The sequence below is a fragment of the Cydia pomonella genome, chromosome 1 (assembly GCF_033807575.1).
Source record: "Cydia pomonella isolate Wapato2018A chromosome 1, ilCydPomo1, whole genome shotgun sequence".
NCBI classification, from domain to species: Eukaryota; Metazoa; Arthropoda; class Insecta; order Lepidoptera; family Tortricidae; genus Cydia; species Cydia pomonella.
The window spans coordinates 33,367,972-33,384,253 of NC_084703.1; the positions used below are offsets into that span (position 1 = coordinate 33,367,972).

The following is a 16,282-nucleotide window of genomic DNA, read 5'->3' on the forward strand; positions in this document are numbered from 1 at the left end:
ATACATTTTTAATGATTACCGATATCGGATTAAAAAAAATATATTTAAAAAGGCGCATTAATACAGATTCCAAAAATATAAGTAACATTGCAAATATTTAATAAAAAAATTGTTTAAAAAAATATAGAACACCGCGCGGCAGAGTCGTAAAAAATTCTTAGCCAATTATGAACATCAAAAACGAGTTTTATAGGTTGCTAGTGTCCTGTAAGCTGTAACTAATAAGGATGGAGTTTTCATTAGATATAGTATATCATCATATCAGCTCATATATGTCCCCACCGAGGGGCTCGAGCCTACCCTGCATTAGGGTGATCGGGCCTTAGTCGATCACGCGAGCCCAGTGCGGGTTGGTCGACTTCACACACAAGCTTCGAGTTTCCTCGCAGCCGTGTGCAGGTTTCCTCACGATGTTTTCCTTCACCGTAAGAGCGTCGAATAAACGTACATATGAAATCGAGATTCGAAAACACATTGGTATGCGGCCAGGATTCGAACCACGACCTCCCGCCACCGTACGGCGTACCCACGACGTACCGCCAGCATAAATACGTGTTGTCTGGAGACATTCAAAAAATGTATAGACTAGAAAATAATATGTTTTATATAGCCCTAGTACCTGAGCTAGAAGAGCTGTGGGTACACGTAGGTACTGGTAAACACCACCAGTACCTTCCTTGTCACGAAATAGCAAAAACTCTAGGTAAAAAATAATTATAAATTGTATTTATCTACGTTACGCCCTAGCCACTAGCTAGAATAGAATAGAATGCACTGAGACTATAACGCTAGGCGGGCTATATAAAACATATTATTTTCTTTTACAGGGCCACAAAAAGCGAAAGTCCTCCCCCTGTTCCATGCCTTCACAGGTTGTGATACTGTGTCCTATTTTAACGGGAAAGGAAAAAAAAGTGCAATAGGTGCATGGAACGCATTTCCCAATGCCACAGAAGGGTTTCTGGCAGCATATGAGGGGAGTACTAGCGAGGCGTTTACAGTAATCGAAAAGTTTGTCGTCATTTTATATGACAGGTAATAAGCACTTTTTAAAACTAGCAATACAATAAAATAGTCTAGTAACTAATTTTTTTGTTTTGTTTTAGAGCCAGTTCATTTACAACCGTAAACGAAGCCCGAAAGCACCTATTCTCGAAAAAAGACGGCCAATTGGAGAATATACCTCCGACGAAAGCTGCTCTATACCAGCATTTCCTGCGGGCAGTGTTCCAAGCAGTCCATGTATGGGGTCAGATGTCACCGAATCAAAATCTTCCCTGTCCATCTAACTGGGGATGGAGAAAAGTCAGTGAAAGCTGGCAACCTACATGGACAGACTTGCCCGTAGCTGCAGATGCATGCCTGGAAATGATCCGGTGCAGATGCAAAAAGAGGTGCGGCGGCTCGAGGTGCCGGTGCTTTCAGCGGCAACTTAAGTGCACGGAGCTTTGCGATTGTGGGGGACAATGTAAATAATAAACATTTTTAAGTAAAATTCTATACTGTTTGTTTAATTTCTTCATAGATTTTGGGTCACTTGAAATCGTGTCCAGCTGAGCCATAAGTTTAAATATGCTTATACACACGATAAAAAATGCCTTCTATCAAATAATTATTAAAATTGAGCTATATACTATATATAGAGAGCGTCGGTGGCGTAATGCTTAAGACCGCTACCTCCTGTGCGGGAGGTCGTGGTTCGAATCCTGGCCGCATACCAATGTGTTTTCGAATCTCGATTTCATATGTACGTTTATTCGACGCTCTTACGGTGAAGGAAAACATCGTGAGGAAACCTGCACACGGCTGCGAGGAAACTCGAAGCTTGTGTGTGAAGTCGACCAACCCGCACTGGGCTCGCGTGATCGACTAAGGCCCGATCACCCTAATGCAGGGTAGGCTCGAGCCCCTCGGTGGGGACATATATGAGCTGATATGATGATATACCATATCTAATGAAAACTCCATCCTTATTAGTTACAGCTTACAGGACACTAGCAACCTATAAAACTCGTTTTTGATGTTCATAATTGGCTAAGAATTTTTTACGACTCTGCCGCGCGGTGTTCTATATTTTTTTAAACAATTTTTTTCTTAAATATTTGCAATGTTACTTATATTTTTGGAATCTGTATTAATGCGCCTTTTTAAATATATTTTTTTTAATCCGATATCGGTAATCATTAAAAATGTATTGACCTTGAAAGATTTTTTTTACTCAAAAGATTTTAGATTTTGGGCCGTATTTCATTTTTTTTCTATGTAAAGGTGTTTTTTTTTGTTTTAGAAAATGATTGACCATCTTTTGTTTATCCGAAAATGATACCACACTTGCCCTAGTAGCTATAGTTTAGTAGTTATAACGACCAACAGTGCGCGCGGCGTAGGAAAACTTCACCCCCTCCCCCTCCCCCCTAGAGGGGTGTCTCCCGCTGCCTCCCGGGCGTTTTCGACTCTGGTCCACCTTAGTAACAAGTGTGCCAAGTCTCATGCTTTAATGAAAAAAATATTGGTATTGTCCTATAACGACCCCACTACTATAAGGGTTCCGTTTTTTGCCATTTGGCTGCGGAACCCTAAAAAAGCTATAACTCCCCAGGCAGTTATAGCTTTTCTTTCACAATCAATAACCCCCCCGGGAACAAAATAGGCATTTGTCTTTCAGTACACCTGCATGAAATAACATCTTTTTCAAGCAAGTGTGATGAAAAGATACTTATAGAGAGCGTGCATGAACTGTAGGAGGCAGCACAGGAGCCGTCAGATTTTTGGTGCGAGGCGTAAATGTGATGTTTTTTGTTCCGATGTAGCCCACAAGATGGCAGAACCTACTATGCACAAGAAAACACGTGACGTGTACATGTGCATGTTTATGGTTCCGATTCAGGCCACAAGATGGCAGACCCTCCAACGCGCACGGTCCCTATATTTGTCGTGATAAACATCTAAATGGGTAAAAAAAGCTTATGGCTAAGACAAAAATGATACAAATACGTACTAACAAGAAAAATGTTTAATGAAAGTCAACTGAAACTCAACAAGGCACAGAGAAAAAATACAAATCATACTTAATATTTATAATAATTGCATGGGTAAAATAAATAAACAACAAAACAAGTCAAAGTCAAAAAGGACTGCACACGTCTTACTCTGAACAGAGCCGAGGTTTGCGATTAGCGGCAGCGACAACAGTAGTCCGCTGTGGAGCATCACTCTCCGGGCAAAGGCTAGCTTCTTACCGAAGGGCTAACGAGCAAGGCTAGCTTCTTAACATAGGGCTAACAAGCAGCATTTGCCATTCGGCACAATCTTACCTACGAGTAAACGTAACAGCAAATTGAGTGATTAGCTTAGCTCAATATATGTAATACAAAATGTACCTTCCTATAATAATAGGTGAATCGGGCATTGTAACTTAATTCGGTATCTTAACGGCGGCGGATTACCTGTCGTCACAAACACGAAGCTAATGTTAAACACTAGGGTAGGGTGGTAAAGACGAACATAGTTTGTTTTGCTCGAGGCAAGACAAACAGTATGAAGATTCCATACAAGTGTTTGTCTTGCCCCAGTGATAGTCTTACCTTACCTTATTTAGTCAAAAAGTATATAGAAGTAAAATGCCCAAAAACCAATTAGTTATATTTTAATTAAAAAAACTTATTGGTTTCTACATATATAATATCCATGTACATATTCTTTAGGGTTAACTGTAGTTGTTTGTTGTACTGAGTAGTAGACAAACTAATTGCAGTTAAAATTAAACAGAACTTACTAACAAAAAGTCAAGATGCACCTTGGGCAATTTTTTTAAATATTAGCGAGGCACAGCATACAGTCATATTTGTTATCATTTTTCTGCTGAAGAGAATGCCTCCAGAATACAATAATTATTCTGTAAGAATACCCATATTTTATGTGTATCGATAATAACAAATATACCGTAAAATGTTTATGTTATAGAGAGAACACTAACATGCCTCAATATTATATGTTACGTTGATGCGATCACTAAGCCAAAATTTTAGCATACCTTTATACAAAATATAACCTAAAACATATATTACGAAGTATATTTAGAGCTTCGTAGTCAAACTAGGAACCCTAATTTATAGTTTCGAAATTTCTGCGTGAAATCCTCAGCTTAGTAAGCTTAAACCATTTCGAAAATCTAAAATGCACATTGTGTGTAGCACACACTTTTTCCATAATTACAGACGGTTTGGAACATCGAGTTCAACATAGTCAGTTTCTATTAAACACATGACGGTCAAGTCAACAGACATCACTTGCAACATCGGTGAAGATCATTATGCGCAGTGTTATTTGTATATAACAAAAAATACTTTAAAAAACACACACACAACCCACAAGCTGATGCTTGTAATATTATTCATTAATAAATATTATTCATTAACAGAGATTAATAATAAATATTATTCATTAACAGAGATGAATAGTTTCCATGGTTAATTATTTAAGTTTAGAGACGTAAAGTCTTAAAAAGTTAACCAACCAAGTTCCGCGTATTTTTACGACAGTTAAAGCGTTAAGAGGAAACATTAGTGGTCATTTTTCCTTACAAACGTTCTCGACATTTTCCTCTCTGGATTTTGGCCCTAAATGATTTTATTTTTATATCAGTTCAATATTACTAGTACCTATACGTTTTGCTGTTTTTGATATTCTTGTTTTTATAAGAACTAGGTGACTACAAACAGCGCTAAAAACGGCCAAATAAATGCTCCGTAAACAGACGCCTAGCATACAAAATCAGCATGAAACAAACGCAAAAATCAAAACGGTCAGACACAGGTAATTTATTTCTCATTCCCTTCCAATAATTTCGTTACGATTGCTTAAGTTTTGGAGGAGAAAAATGTCGAGAATGAAACCTCGATTTCGGGGATTTTTGCGCAGGATTTTTCGCCTAAGGTGCAGTTGTCCTTCATGCACTAATATTAGAGGCCCTCCCCGTTAGCGGAACGGAGATATTTTACTAAAATTCTGAAATCTGAGATGGGGCTCAGCTGGTATTTCCTCTTAATATAGCTTATAATTCCACTGTTCAGGACCTTACTAATAACGGTTCCGAAAACTCAACTTTAGTACTAATTGATTTTGTGTAAATTGAACATCTAGAAGTCGAGACAGCGTTGCATCGAAAAGGCGATTTGTGGTCGGGATTAAACAACAAAATCATACAGTGCCGCCCATCGCGTATAAATTACCGCGCGAAAAGATGACTATTAAGGGCCCACAGCCGACTAACATGTCAACTTGCAAGCTAAACCTTTCAGCTTTTTAAATGAAAACCATTTCGGTAACAACATTTATAGCGGTAAATATAGAAATCTATAAATCCTCTTCAGTTAAGGATGTCTAATTGAATACAAAACAATAAATTAGAGACTATCAGTCTTAACAAGTTATTGACTATAATGGACAATTTCAGATGAACTTCATTTAATAAGAGATATATAACCAGACGGACTTACATTTTAATTATAGTAGAATAATTCCTAAATTGTACTTCACAAGAGTTTATAGTTTCTAACCTAGAGTTAGAAGCTACTTAATTGGCACACTATATTATTTATTATATTAAATCACATTTCATATTATAGATTTTCACTTATATGCATAATATATTGAAATAGTAATCAGAGCTTAAACATACATATAAACTTTATTAAAATCTAATCATTATATGAAGAGCTAAATCAACGTCAGCGATAGGGGTCTAGCCTGACAAACCTGGTACCGTGAATTTAACTTATTTAACACAAATTTCTGTGTATAATACTGATAATGTGATAATATTATAAATGTGTAAGGAACTGTATTTCTTAAAATGGACGTGTCTTCTAGGGCAAAAGAGTGCGGATTATTTGAACAGTCCGGAAACTCTAGGTAATATGTATGTAGTATTTCAAAATAAAATAATATACAAAATCACATATCCTAGGAGACGCATGGAAAGTGAACAGTATTTATAATATCTTATTATGTATATTAGGTTATTTTCAGAACCAACTATGTAAAAAAAAATTAACAGTCTTTGGCTAGAATGAGTTTAGCCTCGCCCTCAAACACAACCTTCTTTTCCTCTTCAACAATACAAAAGAACTTAACTTTGAGGATCTTTCTAACATCTACCAGTTCCACGCTTATAGTCAGCTTTTCTCCAACAAAGCATTTATTTGGAAACTTCATGGTTTGGGACACGACGACGGTGCCCGGGCCGGGCAGGTGCGTGCCGATGAGTCCCGCCACCAAGCCGTTCAGTAGCGCCCCGTGAACGATGGGCCTCTTGTTCCCATTATTCTTATGCAGCGGATTATGGTCACTTGTGAGATTAGAAAACGCATCGAGATCCTTCTGCGTCAATGTCTTTTGTATTCGGATTTTATCGCCAGCTTTGAAAGCTGTACTGCTAAACGATGTCGTGTGTAGTTTACAAATTTTTTGATAATTTTTGTTATTGGCAACTAGAAATGGAAATCTGTTTGACAACATCTTGAGGGTTGTCATTCAACTTTTTGCCATGATTCTAATTATGAGTAATATTGAGGAACAAAGAAGCTAAATTTACAAGCCTTTTGTCATCTGATTTTGCTAAGTCGTGCATGCGCTGTATTACTTCAGTAGTTTTTATATCAGCTCCTGTCTCCTTGTTGAATAAACTGATTAATATAGTGATTGTATCAGCGACAGTTTCACAGTGTTGGCTTCCTAACCGGTCGATAATTGGTTTCAATCCGGCATTTGCCAGAATATATTCTGCATTCAGATGATCTGAAAATAAACAAATAAATATATTTATTATTGGATTCAGGCGTGACATATGTACTAGCAGAAGTACATGTAAATTCATAATAATAAGGTTTTAATATTATTATCACCTAGCAGCAAATAGAACGAGATTAAAAAGGACCATTAGACGACATATACATTTTATAAGTTTTAACATATTGCAGTTTTAAGTCCTACTGAATGTTATCCAATTTTAAATAACGTTTTCGATAGCAGTTGATTGACCAATATATTTGTTCGCTATTTACATTATTTTCTTATGGCAAACAAATTTTATGTTGTTGTCTGTCAATTTGACAATACATAGTTTAATTTATTCTGATGTTATTGATATCATATAACTTATCTCGAAGAAGTTATTGTAAAAACAAACAGGGTAATAGAAAAAGGCGGCTTATTCTCACTAGTTACCACCAAGTTGTTACCAGTGGTCACTACTGGGATTTATTTTCCCATCTTTTACCACTGGTAACTACTGGGAAAACATTCGCACTAGTTACCACCAACTCGGTAAAAAAAATCCCAGTAGTTACCACTGGTAAAAGGTGGTTTTTTTTTCCAGTAGTTACCACCAAAATATTGTTAGAGTTCAAAAATAATAAAACATTAGAAATTATATAGTATAAATATAGAATATTTTAAATATAATCATAAGTCGATTAGTGTTTCAGGAAACTGCCTTAAAAATCGACTTACAATTAAAGTAATAATTAATTAACTTATTATTTATTCGACTTTTAATTAATTATTGATTAAAGCACTCTATACTGTTTTATTAGTATTGAACGCTAGCCGAATTTTGATGGTAACTACTGGGAAAAACCATGTTGTAGTTACCAGTAGTAAAAGGTGGGAAAAAAAATCCCAGTAGTTAACAACTTGGTGGTAAATAGTGGGAATAACCCAAAAAGGCGCAAACTTTTCGACATTTATGGGTTGCGATATTGAACATAATTCAATAATTAATTATAAAACAGAGTGTAGATAACACGACTTTAAAACATCTCGTTCTATTTCCGAGTTACAACTGTTTTGCGATTATCTGTCTTAGCTATGCATTAAACATAAATAAAGAATATATAATAAAAATGAAAATGTCACTTAATCATTTCAACTCGCATCGCGAACTTATGTTACGTATATCGTAAAGCATAAATAAACGACAAAAAAATCGTATTTCTGAACGTCAGTCGCCACCACAGTCAATATAGTAATGGCCTTCAAATACATAGATACGATTCTGTTTTCATGTACGTTCAATATGTAAAAGGCGACACGACAGTAATACAAAGTAGCTCTCTACATTTTTCTACTACGTTTATCTATCAAGCTGCAGGCTGGCACTGGCTTACCACGGAGGCATTCATTTCGAGGAAGCTGTTGCACATATTATGTAGTCACTCCATCAGTTCTGTCACAATGGTTTTTACTGATATAATGTAATACAAAGCTTTTTTTTATGTAGCCATGTTCGGTACATTGTTGCTTGTTGCTGATAAAAAGGTAATAGATCAAGATCCCGGAGCCGCCAGACCTCACTTATTTTGTCATAAATAAAATGTATGGAATAATAAAGTGTTAGTATGTACTTTTAATGTCTGCATACCTGCTATATTGGCCCGACGGCTATTTGTCCGGTATAAGGTGCAAAGTTAGGTAAAAATGTTACTAACTTTTCTTAAATTCTCATGGCTGACTTGTATGTATGCTTTAGAAAATATTGTTAAAAATTGATAATGAACATTGCCAGACCATTTCCGCCGGCGGTAACTTTTATCAGACGCTTTAAAGCTGTCAAAAATATTTTAACTCTTAAAGTTTATATGTGTGTATGTTAAGTATGGTAAGGCACCTCATACACAGGCCGCAAGTGCCAATTACATCCACACTTTATCAGACCCGATTTTGCGCCAGTAAAAGAACATTTTTCCGTTTCACCAATTATCAGCACATCGTTTACAATATTTGAATAGTAAAAAATGGTTCATATGCAAAAATATCAAACATTGAACATTTTTGGCAATTAGAGACAAAGTAGTTTACCATACAAATATTGTAAGGGATGTGCTAATATTCCGTGAAACGGAAAACGATTATCGGGATGTGTGAATGTAATTGGCGCTACATCCCGAAACATTGGGAGCCACTTCCAAGGTATGTTATAATTCGCAAGAGCTGTTTACAAATCAATTAAAATTGTATATATTATGTCAATCTTATACATCACACTTATCAAGCAAACCGCTATGCTGCAAGCATCAATTTTTGTTACGTAATGTTTTAATATTTGTTTCAAGCATATAAAGACATACGAGTATTAAGCATGGCACTAATCAGGAAAATATTTATTGTCCTTGCAACTGGACCAAAAAATAATAAATACTTAAATGGTCACAATCATCTCTGTTTATTCGGTGAAGGAAAACATCGCGAGGAAACCGGACTAATCCCAATAAGGCTTAGTTTACCCTTTGGGTTGGAAGTTGGAAGGTCAGATGGCAGTCGCTTTCGTAAAACTAGTGCCTACGCCAATTCTGGGGATTAGTTGTCAATCGGACCCCAGGCTCCCAGGAGCCATGACAAAAATGCCGGGACAACGCGAGGAAGAAGGAAAGAAGCTATGGTCAAGAATTGAGTACCCATGAATTTCAGCTTACCATACAAACGGAGTTTCGTTCTCATTGTAAGACTATGTGTTGGATTGTAATGAAACTTTGCATATACAATGACATATGTGTGTATGTCTGTAATTAATTTATATAGCTCCAGTTTATAAAACAAACTAAATAGAGCAAAACAATTTGTGTAACTTACATTTGTTGTACTATTTTAATTATGGTATCTGAAGCTACATAAACAAATTACTAGTCCTGTAATAAGTTCATGACTTATGTAGCTTCTGTTGCTTAGATATACCTTATCCTATTGTAAATACAACGTTTCAGAGCAATCTAGCTAGTCTTTTTAAAATGAGAACGAAATCAAACTTAAATGAAATGTAATAAACAAACAGCATGGCACTAAACAAATCTAAGGCTAGTAGGGTTTTATAATTCGCAGAACATTGAAAAATTTGCAAGGTTGTGCAGTGTCAACAAATGGACATGAAGATAATTGTTTATTTACCAAGAACAGTAAGGTATAAGTCATTTTATCATCATACTAAACGCAAGTAGCAAATGTATAAACTCACAATACACACTAAGTAATGTGTAACCAGGCCAAAATGTGAAGGCCAGCCACACTTACCCGTATTGACCTTACAGGATTACACTAAGCTATGCCTGTCTTTTGGAGTCAATTGAAACAAAATACCAATTCTTAATTAAACAAATTTCTATCCTGAAGTTTTGATGTACACATCTTAAATATCTACCTAGAAGTCATTACTATTCCAAAAAAGCTTAAAGTAATCAAGAACAATTTGAGGTTTAGAGGAACTCGTGCAGGAACCTCTTCGTGCCTAGGGGTTTGGATATTGCCAGGCGAACTTATGTTACACTTGTTACACTTGTTCAAAAAACTCGGTACGAATGAGTCATGCGCATGTCTAGCAAAAATGTATACTCGCGGGCAGATAATACGGGTCAGTACAAAAAACTAGAATATCTCCTAAAATAATAAAGCTAGGAACATGAATTAAATTGTATATTATAGATAGACTCATAGTTAATAAAATAGCATCAAAAGTTAGAAATGATATTCAATTGTTTATTTAAATTACATAGTAAACACGATATCAATTAACTATAGGTAAAAAATCAACAGTGGTACCTAACACACAGAACAAAAAAAAAAACATTAATACTTCGTATTGCCTCTTCGGGCTCTTCTTACAGCTTCTAAACATTAATGTTTTTTTTAATGCCCAATCGTTTAGAATCTAAACGATTGGGCGTACTTTTCATTAAGTTTCTTATGCGTTCTTGCGGGATATTAGCCCATTCTTCCACTAACGCCTGTTCCTGGTCTCTAAGTGTAGCTGGGGCGGGGTTACGATTTCTTAGCTCGTCCCATACGTGCTCAATCGGATTTAGGTCCGGGCTTCTCGAGGTCCAGTTCATAATGTTGATGCCAACCTCCTCATAATAATCTTCTACAATCTGAGCTGTGTGTGGCCTGGTGTTGTCATGCATGAACATGGAGTTTTCACCCATATTGGTAATTAAATATGGGCCGACACGTTCCATTTTCTATCAAAACTAATTCCGTGCGACTCTCTGAAGAGATTCCAGCCCAAACCATAACAGACCCACCGCCGAAGGCAACTTTTTCTTCAAAACACGCTGGAATAAAACGTTCACCTGGCCGTCATGTGCATAGAGCATAAATCTGGATTCGTCAGAAAACATAATTCTTGCCCATTCTTCGTCACTCCATCGCCTGTGTTCGCGTACGTAAAGTTTTCTTGCTGTGTCAAGTTTTGGGGCGTTTGCCGGTCTATGTGGGGTCAAATTAGCTTCACGAAGCCGCTGCCTTACAGTCCACTCGCTGATGTCATCTCTTCGGGTCTCCCGAAGTTGGTTTTTGACTTCAACTTTAGTGAGATGCCGATTTCCGAGCATGCTTGTAACAATAAATCGATCTTCTCTAGCTGTAGTACATCTCGGCCTGCCGGTTCCTGGTCTTCGAAGGTTCCTGCCAGTTTCTAGAAAACGTTGGAGGACTCTCTGCACCGTAGATAGTAACACACCTGTTCTTCTTGCTGTATATCTCTGACTTCTGCCTTCTTGTAACAAAGTGATGATACGTGTACATTCATCTTTTGTTAGCGACATGATAGTAATTCAATAATGACCAAATACAACAATAACTGCCTTTTGCCATTTTGATTTGGCAGATTGAAAACAAAAGTGAGAAAACAAGCAAAAGTGAAATAAGCTCAATTTGAACTGAGTACCAAATTCGCCTTTTTTTCAAATAAAACTTTTTCCAGATTTCTTGTAGAACATTGAAATTAAATTCGATATTAAATTCTCTCTATACACGGGTTTCCTGCACATACCGCTATTAATTTGTCACTGACCCGAAAATATAAGGGTTTTTGTCACTGACCCGTATCATTTGCCCGCGAGTGTAGTTACCGTCTTGGCACTCCTAAGCTTTGGAGGTCAGAGCGTTCTCCATACATTATGGGTCCGTCCGTTTATAACAGACTGCCCGCAGCGGTCAATGATGCAGCCTCCACAGATATATTTAAATGTAGTCTGCGAAAGTGGCTACTAACCTTATCTTTATATGATGTCGAGAAGTTTTTAAACTACCGTATACATAAGTTATTAAGGTACCAAGAAGTTGTATTAACTTATAATGTAACGAGTGTTTTTTATATGAATTGCAAATGAATAATTAATATGAATTAGATCTATATTAAATATTACTGTGACATTGAAATATTTGAGTGATATTTTGCTGACCGCCATAGTACTCCCCCCTTAGTCAACTGGTAGGGTTGACGACCAGCTCCTCCGCAGCTGTCCTGAACAGGATAAGATTATAATTTCACTTCCACGACTTTGTAAATTCAATCACGGCTCTGCGACCGTGAACTTGAAACTGAATTGCTGCGGCATGTCTCGACGCGCACTGCGTTGACAATATTTCCTCGGCCGTGTCGCGTATTGTGCGTGCTTGCATTTTTTAATGCGCTTGAAAACAATTATAATATGCAGACGTATGGTGACAGGAAGGGCCCGCCATTTAATTAATTTGCAATTTGGAGTGAATTTCCTTGAATATATTCCTGACGCGTTGTGACAGTCTTACCTAGACGTGCCGATGTCTTCTAATAGGAACGTCTGGGCGGCGGACGTATGAATAGTGCAACCAGGGTGCTCAGAACCAACGTGGCGAGATACTCGAATCAGGGTGGCGAGCGGAGATGCTCGAGCCAGGATGGCGAGCGAAGATGCTCGAGTCAGGGTGGCGAGCGGAGATGCTCGAGCCATTGTGACGAGCGCGGTGCTCAGAGCCGACAAGGTGAGCGTAGAGGGCGACGACTAGTAGAGTCGGGTCACCAGATGCTGCAGGCCGCATCAGGATTAATCAGTAACTTCTTGCCATAGAATTGATTGATGTGTGGTGTCACGGTGAGGTCATGTCGTTGTAATTCCCTCTCCTTGCTTCTGGCGATGTTCTGAAGTCCAAGAAGTTGCCGCTGTTTTCCTTCGATTTTACTTGAAGGTGTCGGTGATGTCACTTGATGGAAGGGTGGCGTAACAATAAATTGATAACATGGCTCGACCAGCAATTGAGTGATATGTTATGTGTGACTGATATGTTTGTATAGACACTTACTTCCGAGGCTTCTTCACTGAAACACTTCATGTAGACATCTCAATAGGAGTGCGTTCCTTTGGCGGGTGGCGAGTTAACACTATAAGTGACAACCGTACGGTCCCCGCGAGTCCCACTCAAGGTCACCACTTTAGAGGAACGCAGCTGGGTAAGTAAAAGGTACCATTGACGGGGAGACTTAGACTAATTTATTACATCATAAGTAATAAGTGCTTTTATAGAGAATGCTATCTTAACATCACATCTCTTATCTTAACTAAATCAGTATGGTGACTTAATAGAAACATACAAAATACTAGCAGGACACTACAATGTATCCGCATTAAGTGATATTTTCACTCGGAATATGTGTGACATACTGAGAGAACATTCTCTGAAGCTGGCACGGATGCAGAGTAGTAGCAAACCTAGACGATACTTCCTGTCAACCACAAGTGAAAGTTTGGAACAGTTAGCCCGAATCCCTAATCAGTGCACCATCAGCAAACACTTTTAAAAACAGATCGACTCACATTTTATAAAATTAACAAAACACAAGTGCAGGACGGACATTGATGTGCATGTCTCAGCTATAAGCTGCCTGTGCATTCATATATTATATGTATAATATAATATAATATACTAAGTTATAGACAAATGCTAATAATATTTTGCTGACCGCCATAAGAGGCTTAATCCAAAGAAGAAAAATACAATTAAAATTAAGTAAAAAGTTTACAACAAGGCATATTATTAACTATTATAGTCAGCAAGTTAAACAAATGGTCTTGTTATCGTTGTTATCTATAACTATCAGCACGCGTACGACATGGCCTTTTTGACATCATGATGTCTCGCCAACAGACTAGATGGCGTTGATCGCTGCCCTTTCACCGCTGCTAAGTTCCGTTCAGTTTTATGCCGTGTCGTACAACTGCGTTCGTGACCGTTGGTCTAGCTGGAAGATCAGCACTGACTTTTGGGTTAGCATTTATGCTGAGGCAGGACCATTTCCTGCTAAACTATTTATTTATTCTATGTTTAAAAATTTCTTTCTTTTGTTATGCTATACTTTTGTATGTTATAGTTTATTAAGAATAAATGTGCTGATTTCTGATTTCAAGTGAGTGTGAGTTGAGTTGTGTGTGTATGGTGTGTGTGCGTGTGTTGTGTGGCTGAGAGAAATTCCACTGAGATTATGTTGTCAATTCTTGCAAACTATTTTCCATCAACATACCTACAGGTATATTGCTTGTTTATGATTACAATGATTTATAATACTACACAAACTTATTCTTTTACTAGAGCTATAGAAAAGTTTTACATCTCGTAATTATTTTTACTTATTATCAGAGGCCAGAATTCTAGTGGCATTTTTTAATTGTCCTAGGGACTTCGCATTTATCGACTACCAATATACACATATTGAAAAAAGTAGAACACAACATATGAAAGAAGATTTAAATTAGGATTAAACTGCAGGTGGTCTGATCGCTAAAGGGTGATTACTCCCAGAAAACTTTTAAATAGCTCAAATCTGATATAGAGATATGCAATAAAAACAATGAAAACTGAATAGTTAATAATTTCACATCAAATCCAGTGTCCATTCAATCCAGTGTTTTTTTTTTTGCTAACTAGTGTTGCATTAGTTTCTTTAAAAAAGAAACAGATAGTCGATTTTTTTCCATATTATTTTGTTCAATTTCTTCTTTACAGTCAATTATCTATCTTTTAAATATGTTGTGTTCTGAAATTGTATCAATATATGTATAATGGAAGTTGATAAATGAGAAATCCCTATGACAGGTCAAAAATGCCACGAGAATTCTGGGCTCTGGAATTATTATTTTTTTGTGAAAGCAGTCATTAGCCTGGGGACAGATAATATAATGCTCTCTATAAGAAGTCCCATATGCTGACTTGACTACTTCATAGTGCATTGTCAATGTCAACCTGATGATAACAAGCTTATGGACCTTGAGATGTCTATGTCCCTATATACATCTATTGTAGGGTACAAGCCTGGGGTTTTCTAGTAATAACCTCTGTGCTCTTTCTAAGTTCATTTTTCCAGAGGTTGTCCCTCCTCCTCCCCTTAAGATGATGCTGGAAGTTAAAATTGGCTGACAAAGTGCAGTATAATTCATTTTAAGTAGCCTCCTCAGTTCTGTCTCAACAAAGATATACACAAACCTTTTTACAGTAGAAATATCTTGATACTAATGACCTTGATAAAGATGAAAGGCATAAATCATAATAATAAAATATGAAGTTAATATGGTTGATATACATTGATTTTACTATTTACCTATGCATAAGTTGCAAATCCCTGCACAGGCGAAATGAAGCAACGTGATGTCCGATTCATTCTTCAAAACATACAGGAAAATGTCCAGGACACCAACTCGTCGGATGTAATCATAATTCACAGGATCGTACCCAAAATTAGCCAAATTAGCTAATACTTGGCACTTTGCATCTGGAAATTGTAAATATCAAAATTCAGATGTGCTAAAATTACATGTATATAAAGAGAACAAAATGAGAACAGAATATTTACCATACGAATTAGAATTCAAATACTCGTCCACTAACAATGACAAAAACTCTTCTCGGTCAGTACCATTTTCGGGAGTACATTTCCGAAGATGTTGTTTGCTTGAAAACATTGAGCTATCAGCCTAGACAAGTTTTATTCCATTATTATGCTGTATTGTAACTTTGTATGATCAAGAATCACCATCTAAATCAATTAGTAAATGTCATGACTAAAAAGCAGTATACTGTGCGCGCTAGACACACAACGCCATTTTCAGTACCTGATACCTGACTTATTGATTGCCATTGTCCATATAATGTTACCACATGAGAAATTGGTTTTTTAAAGCACAGCTGTTCTTGTCCGAGTTCATCTTTTTTGAAGTTCGTCTCTAGTCTTATAGCCCCCCATGAACCCATGAACGCGCCCCGCAGGAAAACATCAGCCTCGCGTATATTTGGCCTCTGGTTCGATTACAAGCTCTGCTTTCCGGACTCTGACCTTCAGCCTTGCACGAGAATGCGCCGAGTTCGGAAGCTTTGGATTTACGGACCAGAATCGTTTTCGAGTTTTCGAAAAACACGACTATTTTAAAAATTCATTTATACTTTACATGAATTAGTGACACAATTAAAAAAAAAGCTAAGG

General features: G+C 37.0%; 1 protein-coding gene and 1 long non-coding RNA gene across 2 annotated transcripts; one reads left to right on the top strand and one right to left on the bottom strand.

Annotated features, from left to right (window-relative positions):
- Window positions 1–620: 620 nt before the first annotated feature.
- Window positions 621–1,500, top strand: LOC133520300 (uncharacterized). Its single transcript, XR_009799748.1, has 2 exons — window positions 621–1,035; window positions 1,107–1,500. It is a non-coding gene; the product is annotated as an uncharacterized LOC133520300 (long non-coding RNA).
- A 1,495-nt stretch (window positions 1,501–2,995) lies between these two features.
- On the bottom strand, window positions 2,996–16,282 carry LOC133520291 (uncharacterized). Its single transcript, XM_061854663.1, is given in 4 exon segments — window positions 2,996–6,544; window positions 6,546–6,798; window positions 15,404–15,574; window positions 15,656–16,282. Coding segments are annotated over 4 exon segments (1,026 nt in total). The 5' UTR covers window positions 15,765–16,282; the 3' UTR covers window positions 2,996–6,051.